The sequence below is a fragment of the Balaenoptera borealis genome (assembly GCF_965194805.1).
Source record: "Balaenoptera borealis genome assembly, chromosome: 16".
Classification (NCBI taxonomy): domain Eukaryota; kingdom Metazoa; phylum Chordata; class Mammalia; order Artiodactyla; family Balaenopteridae; genus Balaenoptera; species Balaenoptera borealis.
Window position 1 is genome coordinate 83,846,395 of NC_138872.1, and position 18,149 is coordinate 83,864,543.

Below are 18,149 nucleotides of genomic sequence, written 5' to 3' on the forward strand. Positions count from 1 at the left end.
TCCCTTACTCACACCTGCGGAGCCCCTTTGGCCACATAGAGCAGGTTTTCAAGGGTTCTGGGATGAGGACAGGTGGTCTCTGGAGAAGGCCTGCCTCCCACAAACCCCAAAATGCAGAGTTCTTGCAAATATTAAATCTTTTGGACAGGTCCACCAGCGCAGTGCTTGCACAAGTGGCGATGATCATTACTTGACTGTCTCCTTACACCTAAGGGATTCTAAGTTTGTAAATGGAAGGAAGCCCACTGTCTGGGCAGAGAGGTCAAGAGCAGAGTGCGGGTGGGAGGTCCACACTGGCCACTGTACCCCAACTGCCATCTGGACCCCGCAGAGGGCATTTTTACTTCCATTTCTGGCAGAGTTCAAATGGGACGAGACTCCATGAAAAACCACTTGACAACAGACAGGGATTCTTCTACCTCCAGTACCAGTCAGTAACGAGACCATCTTGCAGTTCACACTCCCAGAAAACCAAATCACAGCATCAAAGTTACAGAAAAATCAGTCTTTTATTTCCCCTTGCCTACAACGCTCTTTGCCACCCTGGCTGCAGCGGGGAACATTTAAAAATAGAGACCCCCAGGAGTGCCCTGCCTGGTGGCCTCCTGGTTAGGATTCCAGGCTTTTGCTGCCGTGGTCTGGGTTCAATCCCTGATCAGGGAACTGAGATCCCGCAAGCAGCGCAGCGCAACCAAAAACAAAAAAACAAAAACAAGAGAGACATCACCCCACGTGGTCGATTTCTTCCAGCTGGACAGAGTATATCCCTTGAGTTTTTTTGGATTATCTTCTAAATTTAATATGCATCAGGGTTGAGAATGACTAACTCAAAAGGATCATAATTTTCAATTTATGAAGTTAAACCATTACGGATTTAATCATCATTAAGAGCTGAAAGTGGCAGGCTAAAATACGTCGGGCCAGAGCAGAGGTCTAGGTGACTTCCAAAGTGCTCTCTTTTTGTAAAACATGCTCTTGCGGCTACACACCACACACACACACACACACACACGTATGTTCAAATGTGAAACAAAACATGTTGCAAGCCATGCTCCATATGGAATGAAAAAGTTCTCAAGATCATTTCTAAACGGATCTGATGCATTTTTAAGTAGCAGGTTCATTTAGAAACAAACCCCCAAAATGGTTACTTAAAACCCTGCCTTGCAAAACAGAAAAATCTGCAATAAGATCAATAGCTCTTTAAAATGAGAAATGTTGTCAGTTTTGAGAAATGATGTCCAGATTGGCAATGTGTCTCATGGTGGGCCTTCCGTGGGGACAGTTCCAGGGATGGTCCATCTCCCCCATGTGAGTGATGAGTTTCTTCATCTCACTTGTGTTAAGAGCAGTTCCAATCATCACCTGCATGTGAGACATGATGGCTTAAATTAAAGTTTTACTGGTTTTTGTTTAGAAAAGCAACTCTTCAGAAGCCCTGTTCTCTACAAAGAGGCTGGACAAGATTACAACAAAAGCAACAATTCTCTGAAAAGTCCTCCCCTGAAGAACCCTACCTTCTAGTATCTCAGCCCTCGGCCTCTTTGTGAAATCCAGCCCCTCCGTGGCTCTGTCGTGGCAGCACATCCTCAGGAGAGACGCCGACCACTCCCGTCCAGGGCCAACCAGTCTCGCCAGCTCCACCAGCATCCACATCCCAGCCGCCCCGACCTCCCACCATGGTGACTGCAGCGGCCCCCTGACGGGCCTCCTCGCTTTCCTCTTTCTCCCTTCAACTCGTCCTCCACTCGGCGGCCAGTGATTCCTTTTAAAGGCGCGTCAGATCACGTGGCTCCTCTTCGAAGCCCCGCCCCCCACCTGGATAAAAGCCCAAGTGCATCACCTGACTTGGCCCTCACTGGCCTTAGTGCCCACACCAGCGAGCAAGCAGCCCTTCCGCCCCCACTGCAGCCACACTGGCACCCCCTTGCCTCTAGTACAAGCCCATAAAGCGAGTACCTGCCTCAGGACCTTGTCACTGGCTGTGCCCTCTACCCAGGATATGCTTCCCTCAGATATCTGCATCTCTCATGTTCCCTCTCCCGCAGGCTGCTGCTCAAATGTCCCTGCCTCCCCGCAGTGAAACAGCTCGCCTTGTCTGTCCTCTGTAGCCCTCGGGCTGTGCCTAAGCACCCGGGAGAGGCTATGTCAGTTGGGTGCTCAGGGAGGCCCGAGGATGGGAGGGGACCAGATGGGTGAAGAAGGCGTGCGGAGAGGGACATCCAGGCAGAGGGACAGCGGGCGAGGACTTGAGGCGGGAAGGAGATGGTGTGGTCGGCGTGGCTAGAGCCGAGCGTAGGACACGGGGCCCACGGGTGCAGCAGAGGACAGCCCGCCCCTGTCAGCCCGTGTGCTGCGTGGAGACAGTGCTGCAGCGCCAGGGACCCGCCAGCGTGGGGACTGAGGAGCGGCCCGCGGCCCCAAAGATCTTTGCGTCACACGAGGACACGGCATTGTGAACGCCTGGCCATCAGCACAGGCCAGGCCCAGCTCTGACTCTTAGCCCCGACTCCAGGATGGGAAGATCAAGGTTAGGCCTTTATCAAAGAACCATTTGTGGCTGAAGTCAGGTCCTGGGCCCTATTCTCTCCTCAAACTCTTGCCTGGAGGAATTTCATCCAATGCCATGGGCGTAACTTAGAAAACCTAAACCTTTCTCTCCAGCACTGACACTTCCCCTGGCTCTGGATTCACTGACTTGACTGTTCTCAGACACCTCCTCTCACGTCTAATAGGATCTCAAATACAACGTGTCTAACAGAGAAGGCTGAACCCCACCGCCCCCAAAGGTGAAAATGCCGCAGCCCTTGCCCCACCTCCCTCATTTCCGTTATGACACCCTCTCTGTGGTCTCTTCCCCATGGTCACCCTCCAGCACCTCCTGACACGTGCAGCGCAGACGCCCAGGTTTGGACCAGGATCCCAAGGACCCTAAGTGGGTCCCCGGACGGGGCCCCGCTCCCATCCTGGTCCCCCGCCCCAGTCACACGGGGTCAGCCTCTGGCTTCGCCAAACACGCCAAACCTTTGCACTTGCTGTTTCTTCTATCTGGAAAGTTCTTCCCCAAGGGGCTCCAGCTCACCTTCCAAGCGTCAGCTGGGAGGTCACCTCCTCAGACAGCCTCACCCCGACCACCCACCTCGCTTCCCGGTGCTCACTCCCCACCCCCATACTGTTTTCTGTACCGAACTTGTACCTGAGGCTGCCGTTCTTAACGTTATTTCCATTTCCCCCACTAAACTGTAAGCTCCACGAGGGCAAGGACCTCATCTGCCGGGTCACCTGTGCCCCCAGAGCCCGGACCAGGGCCGGCCACCCAGCGGGGGCTCAAGGGGTCTCTGCTGAGTGAGTGAGGGAAGGGGGGGCCAGGTGACGCAAACACACGCGCTCCGCTCTGACGTCAGGCTCATCACCAACCGCTGCTATCGTCTTCTAGAACCAGTCTAAGCAGCGGCAGCCAGACAACACGCAGTGCCCGCCCCTGGGGCTCCTGTGAAGAGCGAGCTGACCGCAGGGTTCTGGATAATCTCGTGCAGGGCCCCTGAGGGCTGGCAGCACCTAATCTTTACCCACCAGCGTCATTAATACCCATAAGGTCCACAGACGAACCACGTGGATACCCAGCTAACTGCGTGGGAGTGACGAAGGCTCTGAGGACACTGCTTCAGGGACGCCAAGAAAGAGCAGTAATTATGGGTCGGAGGTCTGACCTCGGGCAGACGTGCAGGGCTTACGTGTTACAATGGCTGAGGACAATGGGACTCTACGTACACAGCCCAGAGCGACCATCACCCACATTTAATAAGGCTGACAAATCAGGGGCTGAACTGAGAACTTCCAAGGCCCACGAGCTGGAGCAGACCCGCCAGGCTCCTGCAGACAAGCTTTCTTTACTTACAGACTTCCGACAGGCCCTGGAGGCAAACATCTGCCTGACCCGGGAAGGCCGGCACATGACACCGGGGCTGTCGCTCAGCATGAAGATCAGTTCATCTATGTCCTGGGGTCCAAAGGTCCAGCTTTTACTAGTTGGCAAGGAAATCAATTTAGCTCTTTCAGTGACCGGCGCTAAAAGAAGAAAATTTGGAGAAAAAGCCGTCATTTGAAAAATCCGTTTCATTTGGGTGCTATTTGTAAGGAACATCTGAAAGAGAGGGCAGAAGCAAAACGCTTTTGCGGGGAAGCATGTTCATCTCTTATAAAATACGCTGAAGTGTATGACCTCAACGATCGTTCTCGGGCTTCCCTGGTGGCGCAGTGGTTAAGAATCCGCCTGCCAATTCAGGGGACACGGGTTCGAGCCCTGGTCCGGGAAGATCCCACATGCCGTGGAGCAGCTAAGCCCGTGTGCCACAACTACTGAAGCCTGCGCTCTACAGCCCGCGCGCCACAACTACTGAAGCCTGCGCGCCACAACTACTGAAGCCCACACACCTGGAGCCCGTGCTCTGCAACAAGAGAAGCCACTGCAATGACAAACCTGCGCACCACAACGAAGAGTAGCCTCCGCTCGCCGCAACTAGAGAAAGCCTGTGTGCAGCAACGAAGACCCAACACAGCCAAAAATAAATAAATAAAATAAATAAATTTATCAAAAAAAAAAAAGATCGTTCTCAGCTCTAAAAGGACACAGTTCTACAGTCCTAAGTAATAACTTACCGTCTTCATCGATAACAAAGTCAAAGCCATTCTTTCTGAATATTTCCAGATTTTCTATTAGAACTGCTTCATTGACAGCCGTTAAGTTGAGAGTCTGAGGTCTGAAAAACAGAGACCCAAACTAGACCTTGAAGTCAAACATTTGGCTCTAAAGCAGAAATGAAACTAAAATAACCATTCTGTGATCCTTTGAATTCATTTCAAAAAGCAACACGAATAACATGCTTTCAGCTATGAGCGTCTCCTGTCACAAAACTCTGAGCATTTCCTTTTAATTTCTTTTTTTTCTAAGTTCTTTTTAGAAGTTAGAGTAACTCCAAAAGTAGTTTGCCTTTCCTCAATCTGCCGTACCACCCCAATGACTGTCTTTTTAAAAATTCTCTTCTCCAAGATAACAATATGACCTAAAAATGCTATTTTTCCTCCTCACAATAAAGACGATTTGAAAAGTTGGGTTCGGTCACTACAGACATTTTGAAAACAGAAGAAACAGCATCTGTTTTGCTATCCTGCTCCTTCTGCTTGCATCTTTTTTTTTCTTTTTTTTAAAAGATTTTATTTTTTGATGTGGACCATTTTTGAAGTCTTTATTGAATTTGTTACAATATTGCTTTTGTTTTATGTTTTGGTTTTTTGGCCCCAAGGCATGTGGGATCTCAGCTCCAGGGATCGAACCCGTCCCCACTGCACTGGAGGCGAAGTCTTGACCACTAGACTGCCAGGGAAGTCCCCCCTGCCTGCATTCTTCATCCATCCATCTCTCCTCTTGGATTTACTGAGTGCTTAGTAAGACAGACACCGCTAAAGGCAGGAGATATAAAGGTGAGCAAACACAGACCCGTTCTCTGCTCTCATGAAACAAACAGTCTAGTGGGGAAAAAAAGACACTGATCAAACAGTCAAACAAACAAATTATAATTACAAACTACACTGAGAATCAGGAAGAAGAGACACCCAGGGCCATAGGAGCACAGAGCATGTGAGACTTGGCCTGGAGAGAGAGGGCATCAGGGAAGGCTTCTCTGAGGAAGTGACCTTTGAGCTGAGATCTGGGGCTGAGTGGCAGTTAGCAGGTGATGGGGGTGAGGGGTGGGCGCAAGGGCAAGTATTCTAGGCAGAGACAACAGTCTGTAAAAAGGCCCTAGGATGGACCATGGATGTTCCCAGAGCCACACACAAAGATCTGCTTCATTCTGCTTAATGGCTCTGTAGGAATTCATCAGGCCTGTCAAGGGAAAAGGAAGGATGGCCAGAGTATAGAGAACAGGAGAAGAGGGCTTAGGAACAGCTGAAGAGGTCATCAGGGCCAAACTATGCAGGGCAGGTAGGAAAGGATGCAGTTGTGGTCTTTATCCTTTCATCCTGAAGTGTGATCCATGTGGGACCCACAGTGGCCTGTGATTATCCAGGTCAACTTGAAATGCCACAAACGAGACCGTACTTACACCAAATGGCTAAAAAATAAACGACCTCTGTAACAGGGGCAGGAATAGCTCAGTATTATAAAGTGGCTCATTCAATGTCTTTACTATTACTACTTACTCCTACTGAAAATAAATATAATTAAGCCATTCTGTAGGATACAGAGTACTCAGCAAATAAACTAGGTATGTTTTCCAGCTGAGTGGCTGTTTTAGTGGTAACTTCTTCATGCTGGGATCTGCTGCTGTTGGGATCTGAGTTAATTATGTAGTTTAATTTCCCAAATGAAAATCCAAGACCTCTCCTTACGACTTCGCTTCAGAAAAGACTTCTGGTTTATATGCTACACCATCACACCGCCTTGTAAAATGGTCAGTGTAAAACATTCAATTTGGCAAAAGAGAGATAAATACCAAATTCTGCAGTGACTAATCACTGGAATTGCTCTACCATAGCTGAGGACAGACACACAGGCACTGCTGACCTTCTGAACGCGTGAATTCCACGTACTCTAAGTAGATATACTCTGTACTATAAATTGCTCTTCTTCAAAAGGATTTTCTGGCCAACCAGTGATCAGCATTTTTGAACAGCTTAAAAGAACTTTAAGTATCTTTTGATACTTAAAGAATCCATTAGCTGTGTGACCTTGGGCAAGTTATTAAACGTCTCTAAGTTTTATCACCTGTGAGATGTTGGTGGTAATACATAGTAACTACTTCAAACTTTGTGAGGATTAAATATAAATTGCTTCAACAGTGCCTGGCACCAAATAAGCACTCCATAAATGGCAGGTATGACTATTATTACGCAAAAAGTATAAAAATCTGCTGCAAGGATACGTACAGCCAAAAAATATAGATAGATAGATAGGTATAGATAGGTTTAGATAGAGATAAAGATAGACACACCTATAGCTAAGAGATCTTAAATTTGGGGGATGAAACAACACTGAAAATTCTGAACACTGAAATGAACTTACGCTATAAGCCTTTGACCCTGGAGAACAGTGTGCTGTTGAAGCATCTCGAAGTTGTATTTCTCATCCGTGGCATGCTGGTCCACTATGAAGATATCCGCATTCAGTTTGGTGATGATAAATCCCAAGTTAAACTGACCAATGATTTCCATTTCTGCAAACATCGTTTTGCTGCAGGTAGAAAATATTAATTAGAAAACATTTTAATTTCTTTTTTTGTCCGCGCTGCACGGCTTGTGGGGTCTTAGTTCCCTAACCAGGGATTGAACCCGCGCCCTTAGCGATGAAAGCATGGAGTCCTAACCACTGGACTGCCAGGGAATTCCCATTTTAGAAGACATTTTAAAAGATTCCTTCTCTGCTTATAAAACACTAATAAAAAGGTACAAAAACATAAAATAGACAAAGTCCCTAAAAATCCCACTTTCTAAGGATAACATTATTCATTCCTCCAACTCTCCAGGTGACATTAGTTACTACTATTAATGGTTTGGTCCATATCCTTCCAGACCTTTGACTATACACTGTTTAAAAAAAAAAAAACAAAAATGGAATCAATTCTTCATAACGTTTCACTCTCATCACTTAACAATGAATCTCAGGTATTTTTTCAGACCCATATATATAGACCTACTTCATTCTTTTTAATGTCCATGTAGGAATTCATTATGTGGATGTACCAATTTGTCTGACAAACTCTCTACTAAAGGACACTTCAGTTGTATCCATTTTAAGAAACACAAACAAAGGTGCAACATCCCTGTACATAGATCTTCTCTACTTTGGATGTATCTGTATGATAAATCCCTAGATGTGTTATTATATATGTACACTTTACTTTGATAGGAGATCTATAAAAGTTTACACTCCCACCAATATGTACAGTTGTCCCTGGGTATATGCAGGTGATTGGTTCCAGGACCCCCAGGATACAAAAATGCACAGATGCTCACGTCCCTTACATAAAATGGCACAGTACTTGCATATAACCTATGCACATCCTTCCCATATACTTTAAATCATCTCTAGATTACTCATAATACCTACTACAATGTCAATGCTATCTATGTAAAATAGTTGCCAGCACGCAGCAAATTCAAGTTTTGCTTTTTGGAACTTTCTGGAATTTTTTTAAATTTTCGATCTGCAGTTGCAGAACCGGCAGATACGGAGGGCTACCTGTATATGAGTACCTTTTTGTCAATAGTGGATATCAATCCTTCTAATGGGGAGCACCCGCCCCCCACCCCCTGCCCACCCCAGGCTGAGCTTCAGACTTTGTTGGAACAGGCGTGGCTGCATTTCATTCATTTATGAATGAAAATAAGTTGGTTGGAGTAGCAGAGTGAGCACTGCTGGGCCTCCTGCCTGCTGCCAGTGGCTGCCTTGTAGGAGGAAAAGACAAGGGCATCACAGCGCCCCCTGCTGATCAAGTCTAACAGTGCACCAGGAGAAATGCTTACATGGTTCAGCCTCTAGGACTGCAAAGCAGGGCAAAGAGTGGATTTGGAACTGAGAGGCAATAAACTGGTAATTGGCACAAATACCAACTCCCTGGCTCTGATTGCTCTTCCAGGAACCGTCTGAGTCTGCTCCGGTTGCCCAGGCAGATTGCCCATGGGAAGAACCTGTGCCGGCCTGAAGACCCGGGTCTTCTGTGTCTTTGGCAGGTGTATCTCCCACCATAAACTAGAACCTAGCATCTGGCTTAAAGAAACAAAGTTTTACAGCTTGGTATATTTAGTTATAATTCAAAATGCAGAAACAGGAGCTGGTAAACACAACCTCAATATCTTCACTGCTGCCTAATCTTTAGCTCAGTACTTTTTCCTGTGCTTCTCAGGAAAAAGTAAACCTCATCAGACCAATAGCTCAGAAGTACAGCCAATCCAACAGCCGTGCCCTGAAAGCCAGAAGCCAATGCCAGGCCCTTGTGGATCAGCTTCTCAATGTGACCTTCTGGGGTACTTGTCAAAAATGCTGATTCCTGGGCTCCACACCCAAGATCCACCAGATCTACTATAGCAGAAACACTGGAATCTGGCCATACATAGGTCCTGCTTGTTTAACAAGCTCTCCAAGAGATTCTTAGGCATACCAACATTCAAAAACCACAGTAACAGGTGATCAATACATGTTCGCAAACTTAATTAAAATCTCTATTTAAAAATATTTAAGGGGCTTCCCTGGTGGTGCAGTGGTTGAGAATCCGCCTGCCAATGCAGGGGACACGGGTTCGAGCCCTGGTCTGGGAGGATCCCACATGCCGCAGAGCAACTGGGCCCGTGAGCCACAACTGCTGAGCCTGCGCGTCTGGAGCCTACGCTCCGCAACAAGAGAGGCCGCGATAGTGAGAGGCCCGCGCACCGCGATGAAGAGTGGCCCCCGCTCGCCGCAACTGGAGAAAGCCCTCGCACAGAAACGAAGACCCAACACAGCCATAAATAAATAAATAAATAAATAAAAATAAAATAAAATAAATTTAAAAATATTTAAGTAACCTGGCTCTCTTCACTGGCTCCCTCTGAGTTCACAACCAGAGAGGTTCATTTCCATTAATTACACACTTTTTAAAAGAAAGAAAGGTTCCTGAAAACCCCTCTCCGTGTAAGCTAGGCACTATGAATAACAAAGAAATTATATAACACTCGGTGAAGAATTTATAACTGAAATTAGGCAAAGCCTGTGTGCTCCAGGCTAAAAGTGCTATAAACATGCAATGTACTTGCTGAGTTGCACCGTGCACAGGACACAGCACATTTCAGTAACTGGTGACACAAAACAAAGACAAAATTTTAAAAATAAAAACTATTTCAAAAGAATTCATCATTTTTAAGAGTCACAATGTTGGACATGACCACTGTCAAGAAAGTGCTGGTGACCAGTGTTTTCTATTATCTGTATTGTGAAGATTTTTCTTTAAACTGACTTTTTTACTTAGCCTTATCTGATGCAATCTTCTTGAAATCATAGCTTTGATAATGTGATAATTTTTCCTCATACATGTTAAAATGGAAAGATGGGAAAATAGCAATGTTCCCCAAAGCTGCCCTGAATTCAATGCAGGGAGAAGTCACCATGGGCTGAAAACCTCCAGGAAAAGGAATAAAATTGGGGTCAAGAAGGCCTTGATTGATTTGGACCGATGGAAAAGATACGCAGAGAAAATCTAAGGAAAAAAAATTCTTGTAAGATTTCAGGCTGCAGAACTGCCTGGTGAAAGAGTTCTTTAAAGAAAATTAATGTGATGGATGTGAGAGGCAAGTAAAAGAAGCTGGTGAGTGGAAAAAGTGTTACCTTATCTCTTTACTTAGTTCATCTTCTGCTGCTTGATTTTCTCCAGGGCAAATCTTTGCCCGAAACTTCCTATAATTTTGTCCACCTTCTCGTTGCTGTTCTTGCTGACATAACTGCTTTATTCGTTTGGCTAAAGAACTCATAGAAAAGTCAAGGGGCACTATTTTCTTGTTAATTTCAACAGCTACATCCACCTCATACGTTGAAGCGTTCTGAGTTTTCACGGACTCTGGAGGGACATCGGGATTTAAAGGAACCCCTTCTTTTTTAAAACGTTTTGCATTTGGGGATGAGAGGTGAGTAGGCTGCAGCAAAACTCTAGGTCGGGAGCCGCTTTCTTCGTGGTCTAAGTGGCAATTCGTGCCCGAAGGACGATGGTCAGTTTCAGGTAACTTCTCCAAAGACTCCACATTTTCTTGCGAAAACCCATCTTTGGGGGAGCTTGCCACATGGTCACTGCTGGGGTGGCTGCCCGTTTTTGGGGCGCTGGACCCCTCCTCAGAGCCAGCAGATGCACTGCTGCTGTGCCCCCAGCCCTCCTCCGTGTCCACTCTGCCCATCGGGTCACAGGGCCCCTGAGTGGAAGTCATCCCTTCCTCCCGAGGTTCAGAGATGTGCTTCCGGGAGCAGAGGGGCCCTGAAGCGCTAGGAAATGGGGTGCTGCTTTTCTGTCGTGGAGAAATCCGTCTTGGGTCAGTGGCCTTCGGGCCCCGAGACTTGTTCTCCACTGTGTGACGAAGGGAAAAGGCCTCTCTCAGTCTGGAAATGGTCACTGCCCTTTTCTCTTCCCCGCGAGTCCTTAACGGGGCGGGATCATCCTGCTTTTCTGGCACGGGCTTCTCCACCTCTGCTGAATGCCTTTTTATTAAGTGACCTAAGCAGATGTGAACAGAGAAGGGCATCAGGGGCTGCGCAGAAATAGAATAAGTGGATACTTTTACGTGAACAGGCACTTCACAAAAGAGGAGCTCCGAATGGCTGATCCAATGTGTGAACACAGTTCTACATGAACCATAAAGGAGACACGAATTAAAACCACAATGTGATGCCACTATATACTCAACAGAACAGGTAAAATTTAAAGAAAAAATGTTTACAAGGCTGAGGATCAAATGGGATGCTTAATTACTGCTGGTGGTGTTGAAATTGGTATAACTGCTTTGTAAAACTCTCTGGGAACATCTAATCTGAACATGCACACCTGTGACCCCGCACTGCTATCCTACCAGAAATGTCTACCTGTGCTGGCCTAAACCATGGATGGGGATATTCGTGACAGCTATATTCATGGCAGCCCAATCCTGGAAACAACCCACTTGTCCACAAATAAGTCGTGGTATTTAAATACAACAGAACACTGTACAGCAACGAGAATGAATAAATGAATTGTCACACAGGACTTGGATGAATCTCACATACAAAATATTGAGAGAGAAACCAACGATGGAAAAATGTAAATACTGGATGCCTTCAAATTAAAAACAGATAAAACGAATCCATGGTGTTAGAAGTCAGGAAAACAGTTCCCACTGGGGGTTAGTGTCTGAAAAGGGGTACAAAGGTGGTTCTGTGGGTGCTATTTCCTGATCTCAGGGCGGATGCACTCACGACACATTTGCTTCTGTGTGGATGCTGTCCTTCGATGAAAGGGCTAAGAAGAGGGCGTTGATTTGACTGTGCCTCAAGATGCAGAGGTAAGTTGAGCAGTTTCTCTCTGTATGGGGTGGCCTCTCTGAAAACGTGCGCGCGCGCGCGTGTGTGTGTGCGTGCGCTCAGAGCTGCCACCACCGGCCCGTTCCACAAAGATGTGACGCTCCCTACCATCCTCCGCCCCATCCCCCGCCCGTGCGCGCGCACGCGCACACGCACACACGCACGCACGCAGCCATCCTATCCCATGCAGAGAGTGGGAGGCAGAGATGTGAGGTCAGTAGCTCGGCTGCACTCATGGCAGGGCTCCTGTGTGCCTCTCCCACCACCCAGCAGCCCCTCCCCACCCTTAGGAGCTTGTGTCCCCACCATACTCTCCGACTGTCACAACTGCCGACCAGACTGTCACAACTGCCGACCGTGGCACTTGATGAGAGCGCACCTCACTGTCTTCCAAGTCAGCCTCTCCGCCCCCCAACCCCCCGGGTGTTAGGAAATGCGAGGAGAGAGCCACTCTGGGTCCCGCCCCTCCTCTTAACCCCTGGCTTATGGCTCCTGGTACCCTGGGGTTACGAAGCCTCATCCCAGAACGACTTCCTCCCACTGTCACCTGAGCTTTCCACCAAACATAATTTCAGCTTCCTGAGCTGCTCTGGTCTTCCCCCCCCACACCCCGGAGGACACAGTGATGGGGACCCGCCACCTCCGTCTCTGCACAAACAGACGTGGAGGTCGGGGGCAGGTTGGCCTAGAGAAGGGTATCCACCCCAAGGAGTGGATCTGGCTGTCAGAAGGGGTAGCCGCCAGCTCCTGCCTCTGCTACGGAAGGCTGCTGGGGCTCAGCTGTGGACTCCTCCCAAGGTGCCCCGGATGCACTTGGTTTGGATGCAAAAGAATAAAACCAACTATTTAAACGACAGGCTGCTCACTCAGGACCAGGAAGTAAAACAGTGATTGTGCATATTTTTACAGAGGTCAAACCAGCCTTGGGCCAAGTCTCATCTCAACATGCTACTCAGTGATGAATGCACAGGGGGGCCGTGAGGGAAAACGGCAGAGTAAGGGCCCCCCCAAATTCCCTACTCCACAAAAGATAGGAGAAAACGGGCAAAAATGGTCAGAATCAACTTTTTCAGAACTCTGGAAATTAACAAAAGGCTCGTCATGATCGGGGAGTGTTTTTGTTTGTTTGGTTTTTGGTTTTGGCCGCGCTGCTTGGCTTGCAGAATCTCAGTTCCCCAACCAGGGATTGAACCCAGGCCCCGGCAGTGAAAGTGCTGAGTCCTAACCAATGGACTGCCAGGGAATTCCAATGGGGGCGTGTTTATTGAAAGGAGAATGGGTGAGTCTTGGTAAGAATGTATCCCTGGGTGATAACGGAGGTGGCTTGCAACCGTTTTAATCCAGATTACCTTAAATCTGCAGCTACATACTTTCTAGGGTGACACGTCCTCTCTGAGTTGGCCGTTACCCCCTCTGACAGCCAGATGCACTTCTTGGGGCAGATACTCCTCTAGGCCAGCCTGCCCCCCATCTCCATGTCTATTTGTGCATTGTACAGAGATGGAGGTGGTAGGTACCGATCAAAATCTGATAGATTTTGTTTCATGCCAAAAAAAACTTTACCTCCGGAAAAATGAGGAAAGTATCACAACAGCTACAAGTTTTAGAAGCTGTTTATACACTTGTGTTTTTCTTACCTTCGACATCAAACAGCGGCTGCTGACTGACGTTGAGTTTGTTAACGTCATTATCGAACATTCCTATCAAAGACGTCTTTAAAACTGCCAACAAAAGCTTCTCCTCCTGTAGTAAAATTTGCCTCTTATCTGGAGTAACGTTGATGTCGACACATTCTACAGCAAAATAGAAAAGATGCCAATTGTGTTTAAGTTCACGTTTAACAAGAGAGATTTCCCCATCGACTATTTTATTCACTTGCACTTGCCAAAAGCCGTGTCCAGATTCATATTCATACTATAAAACTAGCCCTTTCAAATAAACAAGGAAAAGATGAATAATTTTTTAAACACATGAAATATGCAAGCATTTGAGTAGGTAAATTGCAAAAGAAAAAAAGCAAATAAACCCATAAAAAGGTATGATAAAATTGCAAACTAAAATGTCATTTTTATCACCTATTGAATCTGGTTAAAAATTATAATACCTAGTACATTGTTGGTAGGTGTGTAAATCGGTATAACAGGATCACATTCACTGACCCAATGATTCTACTTCTAGAAATTTATCTTAAAGAAATAATCAAAAATATAGGTAATGACTTATCTATAAGAACATTATTTGAATTTCTAAAAACTGAAAACAACTAAAATAGGCACAAACATAAAAGTTTATAATCAAGATATATCCACACATTGAAATACAATACAGATATTAAAATCATGTTTCTGAATAAACTTTAATGACATGGAAAAGAAAATGTTCACATCTAAGGATAAAGAGCACAAAATTACCCAAAATTATTTTCTCACTCCAAAAAATATGGATAGATATATATATATCATTATATATACATTTTTTTAAGGTGTGCACATATATATTTCTAAGCACCTAAAAAAAATATTGGATAACAATAAACCATAATATTAGCAATCAGAAGAAAAATAACTACATGAAATGAATTATTTTCAAAATCAGGGAGAACATTTAGTCTACTTTCTCCCTCGGCTGACATGAAAAAGTCACATTTTCCGAATAATACAATTAACGTACTTTCTAGTAGAAAGCAGGAAAGTCTGTATAAAAAATAAAAGTCTAAAAAGATTTTTTTTTAATTAAAAAATTTTTTTTAAGTCTATAAAAATATATATCACCATTAATTGTTACTATAAAAGTCTCTTTCTGGTCATATCAGAGCTTTATAATCTCATTTTATTCTTTTAGGAGTAAGTCACCAGGGACTTCCCTGGTGGCACATTGGTTAAGAATCCGCCTGCCAATGCAGGGGACACGGTTCGATCCCTGGTCCGGGAAGATCCCACATGCCATGGAGCAACTAAGCCCGTGTGCCACAACTACTGAGCCTGTGCTCTAGAGCCCACGTGCCACAACTACTGAAGCCCGCGCGCCTAGAGCCCGTGCTCTGCAACAAGAGAAGCCACCACAATGAGAAGCCCATGCACCGCAACGAAGAGCAGCCCTTGCTCGCCACAACGAGAGAAAGCCCATGTGCAGCCAGAAAAAAAAAAAAGAGTAAGTCACCAATTTTACTGAAATGTCAGTGGAACTTACCCATATCAACAGAAATGTTAAGAACAACAAATGGATACTGATGCCGGTTATACATGTGATAGATCTCATTCACAAGTCTGGAAACCTATACAAAAAACATAGAAAAGAATAAATGTTTCCTTCCCCCAGTTTCTAATAACATGCTACTCTAACCAACCATTAAAAGGATACATTTTGAACAGCTTTCTTGAGGTATAACTGGCCTAAAACAAACTGCACTTAAAGTATACAATTTGAGGGCTTCCCTGGTGGCGCAGTGGTTGAGAATCTGCCTGCCAATGCAGGCGACACGGGTTCGAGCCCTGGTCTGGGAAGATCCCACATGCCACAGAGCAACTAGGCCCGTGAGCCACAACTACTGAGCCTGAGCGTCTGGAGCCTGTGCTCCGCAACAAGAGAGGCCGCGATAGTGAGAAGCCCGCGCACCGCGATGAAGAGCAGCCCCCGCTTGCCGCAACTAGAGAAAGCCCTTGCACAGAAACGAAGACCCAACACAGTCAAAAATAAATTAATTAATTAATTTAAAAAAAAAAGTATACAATTGATAAATTCTGATATATATATACACCCACGAACCCATCCCCATAATCAAGATAATGAAGATATCCATCACCCAAAAAGTCTCCTCTTTCCTCTCAAGGTGGTATCTTTAATCATAGATTCATAAAACTGAATCTTTTTCCATACTCAAGATGCTCTTTTTTTTTTAATTAAAATTTTTTATTTATTATTTATTTATTGTTTTTATTTTTGGCTGTGTTGGGTCTTCGTTTCTGTGTGAGGGCTTTCTCCAGTTGCGGCGAGTGGGGGCCACTCTTCATCGCGGTGCACAGGCCTCTCACTATCGCGGCCTCTCTTGTTGCGGAGCACAGGCTCCAGACGCTCAGGCTCGGTAGTTGTGGCTCACGGGCCCAGTTGCTCCGCGGCATGTGGGATCTTCCCAGACCAGGGCTCGAACCCGTGTCGCCTGCATTGGCAGGCAGATTCTCAACCACTGCGCCACCAGGGAAGCCCTCAAGATGCTCTTGAAGAAATGTCAATAAAATGAGGTGTGGTTTAAATGCTCATAAAACACATTCAAATGTACACAGAAATGTATTTATATGACTTTATAATGAGATTATTAAATGGCATTAGGGATAAGCCATAAAATCACACCAATTACAATATAGGTTAAAAATTTAGAAGCTGAGGGACTTCCCCCGGTGGTCCAGTGGTTAAGACTCTGTGCTCCCAATGCAGGGGGCACGGGTTGGATCCCTGGGTGGGGAACTAAGATCCCGCATGCTGCATGGCGCAGCCAAAAAAAGAAAAAAAATAAAATAAAATAAAAACTTCTACGCTATATATGCTAAAAAATATTTAAAAAAAAAAAAAGAAAAGAAAAATAATAGAAGCTGAACCATATCTGGTTGATAGAAGTAATTTTGGGGAATCCCCTGGCAGTCCAGTGATTAAGACTCGGCGCTTTCACTGCTAGGTATAATGTTGCTGAAGATGCAAAGTCAAAACTGGCCACTAAAACTGCTATAATCATATCAAGATGATCAGTTTAAGTTTGAGGCAGAAGTAACCTGGGCCCTTATTTTCTTGGAAAATGGACAGAACAAAGAGAAAATACAAAAGCATATGCACGTGTGTCAGTCTATACCAAAAAGTCTAGATAACGGTGAATGTTTTAAAATGTTTACTTTCTTCTAATAGTGATAATTTTTACGATAATAAATATATTGGTTATTAATATGTGTCCATATGTATGCACGTGCACATATATATAATTGAAACCACTGTATGGTAGGCGTTTTTAAATGCCTAAAATAAGATAATTTATAGATAACCAACAAAGGATCTACTGTAGAGCACAGGGAACTGTAGTCAATATTCTGTAATAACCAAAACTGGAAAAGAATTTGAAAAAGAATAGACACATGTATATGTATAACTGAATCACTCTGCTATACACCTAAAATTAACACAACACTATAAATCAACTATACCCCAATATAATAAAAAATTTTTTTAAAAAGAAATTAACAGCGAGACATTTTAAAGATATTTTTTAAAATATTTTAAAATGACAATATAGCATTGTCTGTTAAAATAAATAATATCAATATATTTGCATAAAAACATGTTTTTAGAATAAAATTGATTAGAAGAATGAAAAAAAAGATAAAGTAATGTTTCTGAGTCAAAGTCCCAAGTTCCATGTAAATTGCCTGTGTCAGAAAATGTTATTTAATAAAAAATAAAATTAAAACTAAAAGCTAAAAGAAAAAACTAATCCCCCCATATTCTGAAATACCTTTGCTGGGTCACAAGGCCGCCGATTGATAAAGAAAAACTGTCTGTCCGTTGAACTTCTTCCCACGCCGTGAGCACAGTGAGAAATAAAACCTGAGATACTGTTCAATGTTAATGCCATTAGGGCGGGATTCCAGAGCAGAAAGGATCAGACACACAACAAACAGCACATTCTCAAAGTGAAAAATAAAAACATAACCCCTGGTGACGAGCTGACAAGTATTAACATTTCAGGTAACGTGTATCTGTGCTCCATTCTGGTGAATCATTAAGGAACACAGACCCTCTGGAATGTTCCAAAGCTCCCATCGTTAACAAATCCTCCATGGGCAACCCAGCGGGTTCAAAACTGATTCGTTTCAGCTCTCGCTTTCCCTATTAAATCCTTGGCCTCCACACAAGGAGTGGGTCTCACCCCACACTCACATTCTAGAACCTTCGTGCAGTCCCCACCAAGCTGTCCAGGGAGCCCAAGGACCTGTATCCAGGCTCTTTGCCCACATTCCCCGCCTTTTTAAAATCTGTTCTCTTGGGATTTCCCTGGAGGTCCAGTGGCTAAGACTCCGCACTTCCAGTGCAGGGGGTG

At 45.1% G+C, this 18,149-nt stretch overlaps 1 protein-coding gene and 1 long non-coding RNA gene across 11 annotated transcripts in view; one reads left to right on the forward strand and one right to left on the reverse strand.

The window, feature by feature from the left end:
- LOC309613304 (radial spoke head 10 homolog B-like) overlaps positions 1 to 18,149 on the reverse strand; it is a gene marked incomplete at its 5' end in the record, with an annotated part of 67,078 nt that overhangs the window by 40,510 nt on the left and 8,419 nt on the right. For 9 of the 10 annotated variants that reach the window (XM_082359974.1, XM_082359975.1, XM_082359972.1 and 6 more), the window contains 7 exons: positions 3,899 to 4,068; positions 4,660 to 4,760; positions 7,064 to 7,231; positions 10,358 to 11,231; positions 13,708 to 13,863; positions 15,260 to 15,344; positions 17,565 to 17,664. In XM_082359974.1, coding sequence (XP_082216100.1) covers positions 3,899 to 4,068; positions 4,660 to 4,760; positions 7,064 to 7,231; positions 10,358 to 11,231; positions 13,708 to 13,863; positions 15,260 to 15,344; positions 17,565 to 17,664 — 1,654 coding nt within the window. Of the gene's footprint in view, positions 1 to 490; positions 1,366 to 3,898; positions 4,069 to 4,659; positions 4,761 to 7,063; positions 7,232 to 10,357; positions 11,232 to 13,707; positions 13,864 to 15,259; positions 15,345 to 17,564; positions 17,665 to 18,149 lie in introns of those variants that run through there. The other variant, XM_082359973.1, reaches the window with a different exon arrangement.
- On the forward strand, positions 11,238 to 17,665 carry LOC309613334. The gene is made up of 2 exons (XR_014235648.1): positions 11,238 to 11,428; positions 14,912 to 17,665. It is a non-coding gene; the product is annotated as an uncharacterized lncRNA (long non-coding RNA).